At 41.6% G+C, this 13,564-nt stretch overlaps 1 protein-coding gene across 13 annotated transcripts in view; it reads left to right on the top strand.

The window, feature by feature from the left end:
• The window catches only part of LOC125884662 (inositol polyphosphate-4-phosphatase type I A-like), an 85,034-nt gene that overhangs the window by 59,691 nt on the left and 11,779 nt on the right, over positions 1-13,564 (top strand). For all 13 annotated transcript variants that reach the window (XR_007448753.1, XR_007448752.1, XR_007448750.1 and 10 more), the window contains 6 exons: positions 19-142; positions 238-305; positions 713-912; positions 1,049-1,146; positions 1,318-1,430; positions 2,231-2,385. Coding sequence is in view for 9 of the 13 variants with exons in the window: in XM_049569714.1 (XP_049425671.1) it covers positions 19-142; positions 238-305; positions 713-912; positions 1,049-1,146; positions 1,318-1,430; positions 2,231-2,385 (758 nt within the window). In the remaining 4 variants the exon portion in view is untranslated. The remainder of the gene's footprint in view (positions 1-18; positions 143-237; positions 306-712; positions 913-1,048; positions 1,147-1,317; positions 1,431-2,230; positions 2,386-13,564) is intronic.

The raw sequence follows: 13,564 nt of genomic DNA, 5'->3' as shown, positions 1-13,564 counted from the left end.
GATGTGTGTGTGTTGCAGCTCACTGCTCTCATCTGCGGCTTCATTATCAAACTGAGGAACTGTCTCCGTGACAACGGTTTCCTCCGACAGCTCTACACCATCGGCCTGCTGGCTCAGTTTGAGTCCCTGCTCAGCACCTACGGTACAAACACACACACACACCTTTGTTTTACTCTTAAACCCCCAACTGTCACAGATTCGTCAGCTTATCACTGTTAACCATGTGTGTGTTCCCAGGAGAGGAGCTGGCCATGTTGGAGGACATGAGTGTCGGCATCATGGATCTCCGCAACGTCACCTTTAAGGTAGGGGGATGTTTAGTTATGTGAACAGTGCAGCTGCAGGAGGATAGTAAAAAGCTACTTTTAATTATACTTTTGCTTCACTCCTCTGTGGTTTTTATTGCCCTTCTTTAGTTCCTTGTCATTTTTTATTCTGCTTTATTTCCTCATTCAATTTCACTGACATTTATTAACTTTGGTGCTCTTGTTGTTTCTCTGTTTTACGTCTCTGTTGAGATTGAAAGTGTAATAAGATCACAGGCTCGTTATCGGAGCTGCGACGATTAATCAGTTAGAAGATTAGTTTTGCAGCTATTTCAGTAATCACTGAAATCTTTTCTTCTTTGTAAAGGCTGAACATTTTCAAATATTCAGAATCAACGTGTATCAATCCTGTGCCTGCATGTTCATACGCTTAACATCACTTTCAGGTGACCCAGGCCACCGGCAGCTCCGCCCCCGATATGTTGCCGATCATCACAGGTAACCGTGACGGCTTCAACGTTCGCATCCCTCTGCCGGGAACCATGTTCGACGCGCTGCCACGGGAGATCCAGAGCGGCATGCTGCTGAGGGTCCAGCCAGTGCACTTCAACGTCGGCATCAATGAGCAGCAGACGCTGGCTGAGAAGTGAGTGAGTAGGAGAGGAGACAAAAAAGACTGAGGTTTCGCGATGTCAATTGCACAGACGTTTTGGCAGGACGCGTGAGTTCAGGCTGTTCTGCAGCGTTATGTAAGGAAGAATGTGTTTCTCTGTGTTGTGCAGGTTTGGAGACACATCCCTGCAGGAGATCATTAACTTGGAGAGTCTCTCCAGGCTGAATTCATACTACGAACAGTTCAAAGAAGTCCTGCCTGAAGACTGTAAGTACTAAAGTGCGCCAGAGTTCTGCAAAACATAACAACAGGGCAGGGAACTACCTTGTTCTTCCAGTGTGTGCAAAACAATATCTTCAGTGGTACTTTCTTCCAATCATCCATTTTCCCACTTTTTTTTTCTCACCTGAACTTCCCGTCTTTCCCCCCAAACCTCAGGCCTCCCGAGGTCTCGTTCTCAGACTTGTCTCCCTGAGCTGCTGAGGTTTCTGGGGCAGAACGTCCACGCCAGGAAAAACAAGAACGTGGACATCCTCTGGCAGGCAGCTGAGGTGCGATTCTGCTTTGTTGTACATCAGACACTTGACAGAATTGAATCCAGTGTTGAATATAAGACCCTTACTTCTCTTAAAGACCCAGTCACATGAAAAACACATTTCCTCTTACTTGATCCTGTATTAACTGATCACTTATCTCTAGTTATATGCCAGGTAGGAATGCTTCAATTGTTTGATGACTCATCATGCACTCAGGGGCGTTTAGAGAAGTTCATCTTATCAAAACTTCAGGCCACTAGCCAGAGGGTTGTAGAAGCTACCAAACAGCAACCCTCTGTGTTTGGATATCAGTGGGCAAACCTTTGTTTTCATTTCTAAAACAATGTGACAGAAGTCTGATTTGTTCATCTCTGCTTCTACCTCCTCCTGATCTCGCAACAAGAGCACGTTCAGCCAATCCATCCCACGTTCCATCCTACCCTCACTCAAACACAAGACCCCAAGATACTTGAACTCCCTCGCTCGCATATCAGTGTAGAATAATAACAAGATAATAGATGCCAAGATGGCCCCTTAAAGTTTCTAGCCTCCAAGTTTACTGGTTACGGTTTTATCGAGAAACTCCAGAGTCGCCCACTTTTTAACGATCCAATTAAATGCAAAGAATTAACCTTACTCTGCTCAAATAATCTGTTTCACCGGTAAATACATCACAGTACAAAGCTAAAGATGCTCTAACTTCTGTTTCAACTATAAAACAGCTGAAAAAATACATGCTAAATGTTTGTATTATAAATTTGAGTGTGGTTTGACCCAACGGAAAGAGCACAGAGTTTCTTCCCTCTCTGTCTCAGATCTGCCGCCGGCTGAACGGGGTTCGTTTCACCAGCTGCAAAAGCGCCAAAGACCGCACGGCCATGTCGGTGACCCTGGAGCAGTGCCTGATCCTGCAGCACGAGCACGGCATGGCGCCACAGGTCTTCACGCAGGCCCTCGACTGTATGCGCAGGTAGGACGCCATCACAGTGCCTGGATGAGAATGTGACTGAAAATCACACCTGGGCAAAAAACAAATGCAGACTTAACATTTTGAACCTTTCAGACACATCGACGTTTATAAAGTGATGCAGCATGAGTTGACTTCATCACTGAAAAGCATGTTTTGCCCACGTGTGATTTGAAAAGCATTGCCTGCTCCCTGTGTGAAACAAACTGATGTAGAGTCGCTGGTTCATCTCAGAGGGGATACTTGAATATTTTGAAATTCAGTTGGTTGCTCACTTCCCCGGACTCTTGTCACAAAGGTCTAGAGAAGAAAGGTGCCAAACTGATATTCAAGTGAGAGGATCCTCTCTGGATTGTGTGTATTGGGTGCCTGTTGGTCTGTTTGTACGTCTTCTTGTCTTCGAGTCTGTTTTGTCTGTACATCCGTCTACATCCATTGTCTTGTCCTTTCTGTGCAGCTGTTTCAGAGTCTGAGTTGCTAACAGGCTGGCACAATTCCTTTTCCTTTGTACCATCGGAGCACTTGACTTCCTGTCGTCGTCACCTTTTTCTTTTCTTTTGTCCCTTCTTAATTTTTTTTCCATTCATTTTCAAACTGGGTGGTGTAAGGAAAGATTTAACTGCAGCCAAGTCGTTTTGTCGCATGGGAAATTTGGCTTGTAGCATGGCAAAAACATACATACGAAAGCAAACGCATCCATCAGTAAAACGAAGAAAGAAAATGGCATAATAAAGGAATACTTCATCCCTCCATTTGTATATCAATTTCTCACTCTGTTGCATTGAATTTGAAAAGAAAACTTGTGTGACAGAAGAATCAAAACACGTGAGTCATAGACGTCCAGGTTTAACAACAGCAAAACTATATCAAAACATCCGTGTAGTATAATCCAAGTCTCATTTATCCAGTCATATGCTCAATCCTTCGCAAAGTCCTTTCTGACTTAAAGTGAAACTTATCTATCGAGGGGTGAGTACCAAAGCAACACATTCTCATTCCAGCCTCGTCACATACTGATATTTGATTGTGGACTTTCCACGTCGAGATGTGACGTCCTCCCGCCCTACGTACTCGGACTTTTGCTGCCTTAACTTTAGTTGTTGTCCTGTCGCGTTTCCCCCTGACTCTGCCAGGCGCTGTTAAACAATAACGGTGACTGGCCACGTATCACACCAACGTGAAAGGACGGCTTTTTTGTTGGCATCTGCCAGTTTTCGACAACTTCAGAGTGAGCATGTGGGTCCGAAAGGGTCCACATGTGACATTCCGGGCAAAACTGAGTTATATAAATTAAATGAAAGCTCTTGGTGAGGACTTTCTGCTACTTAAAGGGCATTTGTAAATTCTAAAACCAAAAGATTTACCTCTGTTTGGGGCCAAAAAGAGCGTGAGTGCACGTACTCAACCGCACTTTTGGGCCCCTGAAACCAAAGTGAAGTTTTTGGAAGAGTCCGGTGCCAGTGGTTGCATATAGATAGGATGACCCCAGTATTTTATTACCCGTCTCCATTGTTTGACGTCAGAGCAGCGGTAAATAGCTAGTGAAATGGCAGGCCAAACAAACATGCTGGTGCTAACTTTATTTGTGAGCGTGCTATCTGCTCTCTTTGGATGACATATCCAGCTGCTTGACATAATTCAACAGCAGAGGCGCCTGAACGATGAACGAAGGAGGCTGCTCCTGTTGCTAGCTACCCCAACGACACGACTTTTGTGGATCGGGTTGTTTTTATTTTCCGCACTTCCCTATTCCGGCATTGACTCTGACTTCTGATTGGTTAAAATGGCCTTTCTGTTAGAACTTACATCGCCACCTACTGCTTTGGCATGTGTATTACATCACTTGGTAGTGGGTTTTGCGGTTTCGTGTTGATATCATATTTTTGAATCACACCACTCGTGTGGACCAATTTTTTTTGGAAACCGGAGCCTGAAAAACTTCGGTTTCAGAAGTACACGGGTCTATGTGGACTAGGCCTCAGTAAATATGAAATATTGTTCATTAGGGTGACACTATTGTAATCCTAGGTATTCTTCTTCTTTCTTCTTTCTTCTTTCTTCTTTCTTCTTCTGAGGAAATCATACTTTGCACAAAGGTCCAGTCTCATGCCAGATATCCTCAGCTGTAAACTCAAGCCAATAGTCCTGATGGTGGCGGTGGTGGTTCAAAACTTTGAAAATTCATAACAGATCAACCATACGTGCTACAACTTCACAACTTTCATCAAGCTGTAGCCCCAATACTGAAGAAACTTTTGTACATTTAAACCTATTAAAAATTATGAAGTTCATCACTCTGTTTTTTTCAAAAACTGTAAAACTTCTTAAACCTATCTCCTCCCACAATTTTTGCTCAATTGACACCAAACTTGCTACAGAGCATCTTCAGACTGTCCTACACAAACTATGTTTCTCAGATTTTTGATTTATCAAAAATTGAGCCGACAGTGCATCAAAATGTTTGACAGTAAACGGTACTGTAAACATATACTTGCAAATTCTTGCTAAATAAATCTTCAGTGTTCATGAAAACAAATGACAAAATTCTAGAGTCATGGTAGATGATGTGTGGCAAATTTCAGAATTTTATCTCAAAAACTGAATTTTTGACAGCATTTTGCATTTTGCTCTAATGTGAACAATTGGAGTCAATGTAAAAATGGCAATTTTAAACATCAGTTTTTCACTTATGGAGCAAATCAATCATTGTTACAAACAAATTACCAACATCTCCATGCTGTCTAGATGCAATATGTGTATTTTCAGATTTTTGTTTCGATAACTGAATTTTTTACAGTGGTTTGAAATCTGCTTGTCCATGCATGGACGGCTGTTAAACCTGCACATCTGGCTTAGTCAAATTGTGAAGCTACACATGATTTGTCACTGACTAATTAGCTCAGTGAGATAGAAGCTGATTCTTAGTCTCAGAGGTTGTGAGTTCAAGCCTCAGCTGATGCAAAAGGCAGATTGTGTTGCTAAATTCCTAAATGTCTTGCTTGTTGCTCAGAATTGCCTAAAAATGCCCGGACCCGACCCATCGCTGCACAACAGCTATAATTAAATATACTGTGATTAATGTGTATATGAAGTTTTAATTTCAAAGATAAAAATCTGTAAACAAAGTCAAGACAAAGTTTGGTCATTTATTGTATTGGCTGTCCTGTCAAATGTCATTTACACCCCTCACTATGCTCTCGTCAAAGCCAGACTCCACTGACAAAAACAGTTACTTACCTGGTCTACCGCTGCCTCGATCAGTTAGTTTGTTAGTGTTATTGGGTGACTCTGGTGAATCCAAACTAACCCTTTAAAACACCAAAGTCACACAACAGCACAAACTAACTGATCGAGGCAGTGGTGGACCAGCAGCTCCTGTGTTCAGTGACGTAAAATTATTGTTTACAGTTTTTAGATTCTTCGATCACCGTAGAGGCATGTGAGAAAACCTAAATTTTCTTGATGAATTCAATGTAACACCGAATGAGTAATTGATACACAAATGGTCATTTGGGGGGTGAAGTATTTCAGAAACATTAATTAAAAATTTAAACTGGTAAAAACAGCAAATGAAAACAAGAGAAAATGTCTTAAATAGTTTTGTTTTTGTCTAGGTTTTTGAATAGAAAAAGAAGTTCTGAATAAATGTCCCTCATGTTGCAACTGAGGAAAGGAAACACACTGAATGCCAGCGTCTGAAAACGTTTAACAAAGCTTTGTTTGTGGTCTGAAAAAAGACATCTACTGACAGAAATAACCAATATCATAAAAGACAGGAGACAGTGGCAGACATATTCATTTATATTCCCAAACAGAGCTTTCTTTATCGATATTGATCCACGTTGTTACAGCAAATGTGCTGTCTGCAACTCAACATGGAAGAAAATAGGTTTATATTATACCCAAGTGTTTGTATCTTTGTGTCAAAAAAAATCTTTGTGTGTTCCAAGTGGAGTTTTATGTGACTTTGTTATATATTGCTGTTTAAAAGGATGTAACCACACCTGTCTGCGTTGTACTTGTGCTCAATAAAGTTGCACTGCCACACAGATACTCGCATGACACGACATCTCTCCACCTTTCTCTCCTCCTCACATCTTTCCCTTTTTCCTCCCTTCTTCCTTTATCAGCCGACGAGCATGAACGCAGCTTCATTTGTTTCTGTTTGCGCTCGTTTTGAGCTGTGATGCATGTTGGAAGAAGCTTTGAGATACTGTGCCCTTTTCCCTTCAAATTTCCCCTCCATTACCCCTCATTGAATATAGATAAGGTGAAATATGAAACACCCTTAAATATATTTTGAAGTTACGTCTGCTTGCTGATACTTGCTGCATGTTAGCGTTGTTAGCATGTCCTTCCGTCCAACAGCTTGAACGACTTCAAAATGTCGCCTCATCCCTTGAATTTACAGGGTGTTTCTCCGCATGTTGGCTCTGTCACAAGTGAAACCGCCCTCTCCTCCCTCTTCACGCCATGTCTTAGAGCACATAAACATGGAGAGCCATTGCTGTTTTTTCTTATCTTCTTTCCTCCTCTGAAAGACGTAGAAACATCTTTCTTAATTTTCTCTTTTTTCTCTTTCTCTTTGTTCCTCTTCCTCTGTTTCCCCGCGTGTTTGACTTTGTTGTGATTTGGCTCTTTTGTGTTCCATTTGTTTGGGACCCTACATGCGGTTTTTATTCTGATGTCACACCATGGAAACTGCTGTCTGTCATCGTGGCGGTGGTTTTCTCTGTCACTGTGATTTTTTGCCGGTATCCCCTGTTAATTTGCCATCTCACCTCTGTGCATGCGTACGTACATGCCATCTGTTTATTTTGGCTTTGTTGCGACACGCTTCCTTCCTCTCCTTCCCTTCTTGAAATCTTTATTTCCTCTCCTCTTTTCCCCTAATTCCCTTTATACTTTTTCTTCATCTGTTCCCGTCTCTTGCTTTTATTTTCTCCCTCCAACCTTTTTTGCTGCTCCACACCTCCTCCTCTCCCTCCCACCTCCCCGTGACTCGGCAGAATTGGGACGAGGGAGGGGGTGATCCAGAAGAACCTGAGCGGCTTGCTGCCGGTGCGCGACTTCCGGCTGGACCCCAGCCTCCTGTACTCGCTGCCGCTGCTGGCCTTCAGCCCCAACCTCCTGGTGGTGTGGATCTTCCTCAGCGTGGCTTATTTCCTGGCCAAACTCCGCTGCAGCTGAACAGCAGCAAGCTGCTCCCTCTGTTCGGAGTGACTGTGGAGGGGTGGGAATAATCCACTCTGACTCCCGAGGGTGTTTCTGAAACTGTGCCACTGTCCTGTGAGTGTGTGTGTAAATCATGCACACTGATGCTGTACAGCATGTACACACTGTCCTACCCTGACTAAGGGCTTTACACAACCAACCCCCCACTTATCAGCGGCAAAACCCCGCCTCTTGTTTTTGTTTTGTTTATGGACACTTCCTGTTTGTTGTTCTTCCTTTTTTTCAAGCTTCCAAAACACGTGGTGGGCAAGCCTGGAAAAGTATCAGCGCGGATGTTAAGGTTTACTTTTTGAGGCTCCACATGAAGTTTAGACCGCACTTGATGTCCACACTAAGCCTGCTTCACCTGAAAACAGATGTACGTGTGTGATCCACGCTAATGTTTTCAGAATGATCTCTAGCCACACCGAAATCAGTGTTTCCCAAACTTCTCCAGGAGGGCGTTGATCCTATGTTCTCCGGGTCCACTGTGGAGGTATCACTGACTGCTGTAACATGCACAAAATATTCCAGTTCCTGCCATTATTCTGGAAAAGACTATAACCTACTAAGCTGTTTACATGGCGAACGGAAAATTTCCAAGATGAATATCCGATGATCAAAGTAGTCGGCAATAATTTTCTGTTGATCGATTAAAAGGATAGTGCACCCAAAAATTAAAATTCAGTCATTATCTACTAGGGTTGGGTACCGAAACTCGGTACTTGTACTTGGTACCGATTCACGTTGGTACTACCGAGTACCGATTCACTTAAAATGAATTGTGCCAAATTTCAGTACCTGAGGTGGAGGTGGAGTGAGAGCACATGACTCGCACCTCAGACTCAGCAACAATGGCGAGCCGAAAGCGGTCCAAAGTCTGGCTGCGCTTCACGCCAGTCGACGGAGACAGCGCTCGCTGCAATATTTGCGATGCATCGTGCAAGGCAGGCGGGGGAAACACTTCCAATTTAAGGAATTGTATTTATTTCTATTTAAATCTTTTTATTGAATTTTCAAAATAAATGCATGTGCAGACAAAAGTTAACGTGCAGCACTGTTCCTAAATGTTCTCAATAAAATGTTGAAACTGAGAAGTTTAGACTTTAAAAAGTACCGAAATAAGGTACCAGATACCGGTACCACATTGGTTCAATTATGAACGGTACCCAACCCTATTATCTACTCACCCATATGCTGATGGAGGCTCAGGTGAAGTTTCCAAGGGGAGAGGAGGTAGCAACACAGCTCCACCTAATGGAGGCTGACGGCGCCCCAGATTCAAACGTCCAAAAACACATAATTGAAACCACAAAATATCTCCATACTGCTCGTCCGTAGTGATCCAAGTGTCCTGAAGCCCCGACATAAAAAGTTGTTTGGAAAAATGTCATTTGAACTCTGTTTTCAGCCTCATTGTAGCCTGTAACTGCCTCTCTGTGCACCGCAGTGACTTGTGCACTCAGGACACTTGGATCACTACGGATGAGCAGTATGGAGATATTTTGTGGTTTCAATTATGTGTTTTTGGACGTTTGAATCTGGGGCGCCGTCAGCCTCCATTAGGTGGAGTTGTGTTGCTACCTCCTCTCCCCTTGGATCTCCACAAGTGTTGTGAGGACTCTAAAACTTCACCTGAGCCTCCCTCGGCATATGGGTGAGTAGATAATGGCTGCATTTTCATTTTTGGGTGCACTATCCCTTTAATCGACCAGCGGTTACAGCTCCGTAAACACGGGAATCCCTTGTGACTTGAATACCGTATCATTGGCTACGTTTACATGCACAACATGCAACAATTTTGCCCTCACTCTGAAACACAATATTCCTGCTAAGATGTTTACATGGTTAATGAAAATCAACCAGTCAGTTTTCTTTAAATATCCCTGTTTACATGCAGACGTGCCTGGAAAAAGGCCTGATTCAGATTAGCCAAAGGGAATATGCGACATGACTCATATCAGATTCAGAATATTGTCATATTCTGGAATATTAGTGTGCATGAAAACGTGGTCAGTGTATGTTAAGGGAGTATAACATCAGTAAGCTATAAGCTGCAGGTGTGTGATTTCAACATATTGACCCAGGGAAACATTACTGAGAACACTTTTAACGGTTTTATTAATGTGTCCTATAAAGAGGATTGTAAGCAGGGGACCATAGATACACTCCCTCCTGGAGGAGCCCTTATCCTTCATGTTTTAGATCTCTCCCTGCTCCAACACAGCTGATTTAACTGATGGGAAACAAAACTGATTGATTGAGCAGCACCCAGTCTGCATCATCAAGTTTTTACCCACTCTAGAGACCATTTTAGGTCAATTTTCGGCAGCGAAGTCACCAGAAGAAAACACATTGTACGCCTCTGCAAACCAAAGCTTTGTTTCATTTGTACTTTTTCATACATATATTAACAAGTGATGTAGGATATGAGCTGACCCCCGCCAAGCAGCAGACACCAACAAATAACATAATCAGGGGTTGTGAATCAATGCAGCGATTCCAGCCACCAAACTTGGCCATTTTTAGCGACGCAGTGCTGTGTTTCTTGCCGGGCTAGTGCCACGAAAAGCTGTTGTTTTTTGCCAAGACAGAGCTGTGTTTCTATCCAAGATATGCTACAAAAAAGCAGTTGTTTTTTACCCAAACATTGCTGCATTTCCTGCATTTTTTCACCCAGATGAAGCTGCGTTTCCTGCCAGGATATGCTTCAAAAAGCTGTTATTTTTTTACCCGGACATTGCTGCATTTCCAGCAGCTTTTTAGTCACCAAACTTGGGTATTTCTTAGCAACCATTCGCTGTATTTCCACCCAAAATAGTGCTATGAAAAGCACTTTTTCACCCAGATGAAGCTGCGTTTCCTGCCAGGATATGCTTCAAAAAGCTGTTGTTTTTTTACCCAGACATTGCTGCATTTCCAGCTGCTTTTTAGTCACCAAACCTGGGTGTTTTTTTTAGCAACACTTGACTGTGTTTCCACCAGGGATGCTTCCACGACAAGTACTATTTTTCACCCAGATGAAGCTGCGTTTCCTGCCAGGATATGCCACAAGAAGTGGTTGTTTTTTACCCAGAAATTGCTGCATTTCCAGCAGCTTTTCAGTCACCAAATTTGGGTGTTTTTTAGCAACCATTTGCTGCATTTCCACCCGAAATAGTGCTACGAAAAACTCTTTTTCACCCAGGCATAGCTGTGTTTCCTGCCAGGATATGCCACAAGAAGTGTTTTTTTTTACCCAGACATTGCTGCATTTCCAGCAGCTTTTCAGTCACCAAACTTGGGTATTTCTTAACAACCATTCACTGTATTTCCACCCGAAATAGTGCTATGAAAAACACTTTTTCACCCAGATGAAGCTGCGTTTCCTGCCAGGATATGCTTCAAAAAGCTGTTGTTTTTGACCCAGACATTGCTGCATTTCCAGCTGCTTTTTAGTCACCAAACCTGGGTGTTTTTTTAGCAACACTTGACTGTGTTTCCACCAGGGATGCTTTCACGACAAGTACTATTTTTCACCCAGATGAAGCTGCATTTCCTGCCAGGATATGCCACAAGAAGTGGGTTTTTTTACCCAGACATTGCTGCATTTCCAGCAGCTTTTCAGTCACCAAACTTGGGTATTTCTAGCAACCATTCACTGTGTTTCCACCCAAAATAGTGCAACGAAAAACACTTTTTCACCCAGATGAAGCTGCGTTTCCTGCCAGGATATGCTTCAAAAAGCTGTTGTTTTTGACCCAGACATTGCTGCATTTCCAGCTGCTTTTTAGTCACCAAACCTGGGTGTTTTTTTAGCAACACTTGACTGTGTTTCCACCAGGGATGCTTTCACGACAAGTACTTTTTTTTTCACCCAGATGATGCTGTGTTTCCTGCCAGGATATGCCACCAAAAGTGGTTGTTTTTTACCAACACATAGCTGCATTTCCAGCAGCTTTTTAGCCATCAAATTTGGATGTTTTTTGTCAAGGTTTCCTGTGTTTCTACTGGGGACAGTGACACAAACGCGGTTGTTTTTTCACCAGACATTGCTGTGTTTCCACTAAAAACCAAGTATTGTAAGCCAAAAAATGATGATGACCCGTAGCAAAGTGGGTTTTTTTGTGCCAAAACATAACCACACGCTAACCACATTGTTGTTGAAAAAGTTTTAATGTATCCGCTACACAATAACGCACAAATGTGAGGTATCTGTGGTTTGCAGAAACGTGCAATTCTAACATTTATCCTGACGATTCAGTTGTTTTGGGGTGAAAAATGTGTTGACGTGAACACTTTCAAGGCTGCCATTCCCAGATTCATCCATGGTTCTTGGAAAGCTCAGGTTTTTTTTGGTGTGAAAAATGCTGAACCGAGAAATTCGGCAGGCTTAGTGTGAACACAGAATCGTGTGTGATGCATCTGTTAAATGTCTTTGAATCCAGTCCAGAAATAGAAAACATCTGGATGGTTTTACAACAGTACAAATGGTTTATATGCAAGATTTAGAAAATGGTCTCATCAGTGCACTCATCTAAATCTCACAGATACAGTTGCGGTACATAGCGCCCTCTAGTGGACAGATTCATGACCTGTGTGACTGTCAGTGAGCTGCTCTGCCTTATTCTCCGTTCACACTAACCGACAGGCCAGACGTGACACCTGAGTTGTGAATATGTATAAAGATATGCAGATTATATATATAAATATTTGCTTTCAGGAAAGAGTTATTGTTGATAGTAGCTATCATAAACAAAAATCTATTTCTCTTATTTCATTTGTGCAATATGTTGAGCTCATTGTCTTCCGTGTGCTTTTGCACCCTACAAGCTAAAGTGGAGGAAACAAAAGCTTTTATTTGATGCCAAACTGAAGTAAGCTTACTCTGGCTTATGTATTATTATTTTCTGGCAGTATTTGCTCATTTTATTTTTTTAGGTCTTCCTGCTTTTAGTAGAAGGAGCTTGTTTGCTTCTACTTCAGCCTGTGCACTTTGCAGCAGATCTGGGTCAGTTGTGACTCGTTTACATGCAGTTTAATATATGATTTTGACTCCCCAAACTTTAGCCTTTATCGGGTTAAAAAATGTGTCAATCTATTTAGTAAATTGTCTTTTTAATTATGTCTCAGAACAGTGGTTACATTTAGGATTAAAGAGTGTCAAACTTTGTATCCAAGATAAATGAACTGAACTCATGGAAACACTTCAGCCAGACTAAGATGATTACACCAGAATTCAGGGTAAACTTTGTTGCGTAAACTCAAAGTCTTTTAAATAGCACAGATAACCAACAGAGACTGGTAGTGAGTTGAAGCTACAAAGTCCAGAAAGTGTGTACGCAAATACAGTTTATCTATGTAGATAATATTAACGCCGAATTGACAAGAATACAAATAGACAGTTAAGAGTCAAATATCTTTGGGTATATAAAATAATATTTTATCGCTCCTGCTTTTATTGATTGTAGTTGTAATTATTTCAGTGGCATACTCAAAAAAAATAATTTAATTATATTAATAATAAGGCTCTACTGCATATCATTTATTTATATATTTTTATTTTATTCATTTTTAATTTTTTTTTTAATATTTGAACTTTCTATTGAGGTATTTGAATGAAGCTGTCATCACCTTTTGTGACATCATCACCCTTAAAACCAAAAAATCCTTAAACAAAATCCTTAAATTGAATAAAGTGATTCATCTTTATTTATTTATTTTTTAAATCAATTTTCTTTAATGATAAACTGTAATTTATAGTGCTGTTGGATTACTGCTAATCTAACAGCTACACCTCCTCGTTAATACCGATGCAAGCTGGAGAACAAACGTTTTAGACAGCAGTAAAATATTGCTTTTAAGGGGCTAAATGCTAACAAATACAATTGAAGCAGAATATTTCATTAGACAACAACGTGAATTTGGGAAATCATTACATTTTTACTACATTTCTTTTAACTTTTGGATATAACAATGCTCTGGAGTT

The sequence above is a fragment of the Epinephelus fuscoguttatus genome, linkage group LG24 (genome assembly GCF_011397635.1).
Source record: "Epinephelus fuscoguttatus linkage group LG24, E.fuscoguttatus.final_Chr_v1".
NCBI lineage: Eukaryota > Metazoa > Chordata > Actinopteri > Perciformes > Serranidae > Epinephelus > Epinephelus fuscoguttatus.
The sequence above is the reverse complement of the archived record's forward strand: the minus strand, read 5'-3'. Positions and strand labels throughout refer to the sequence as shown.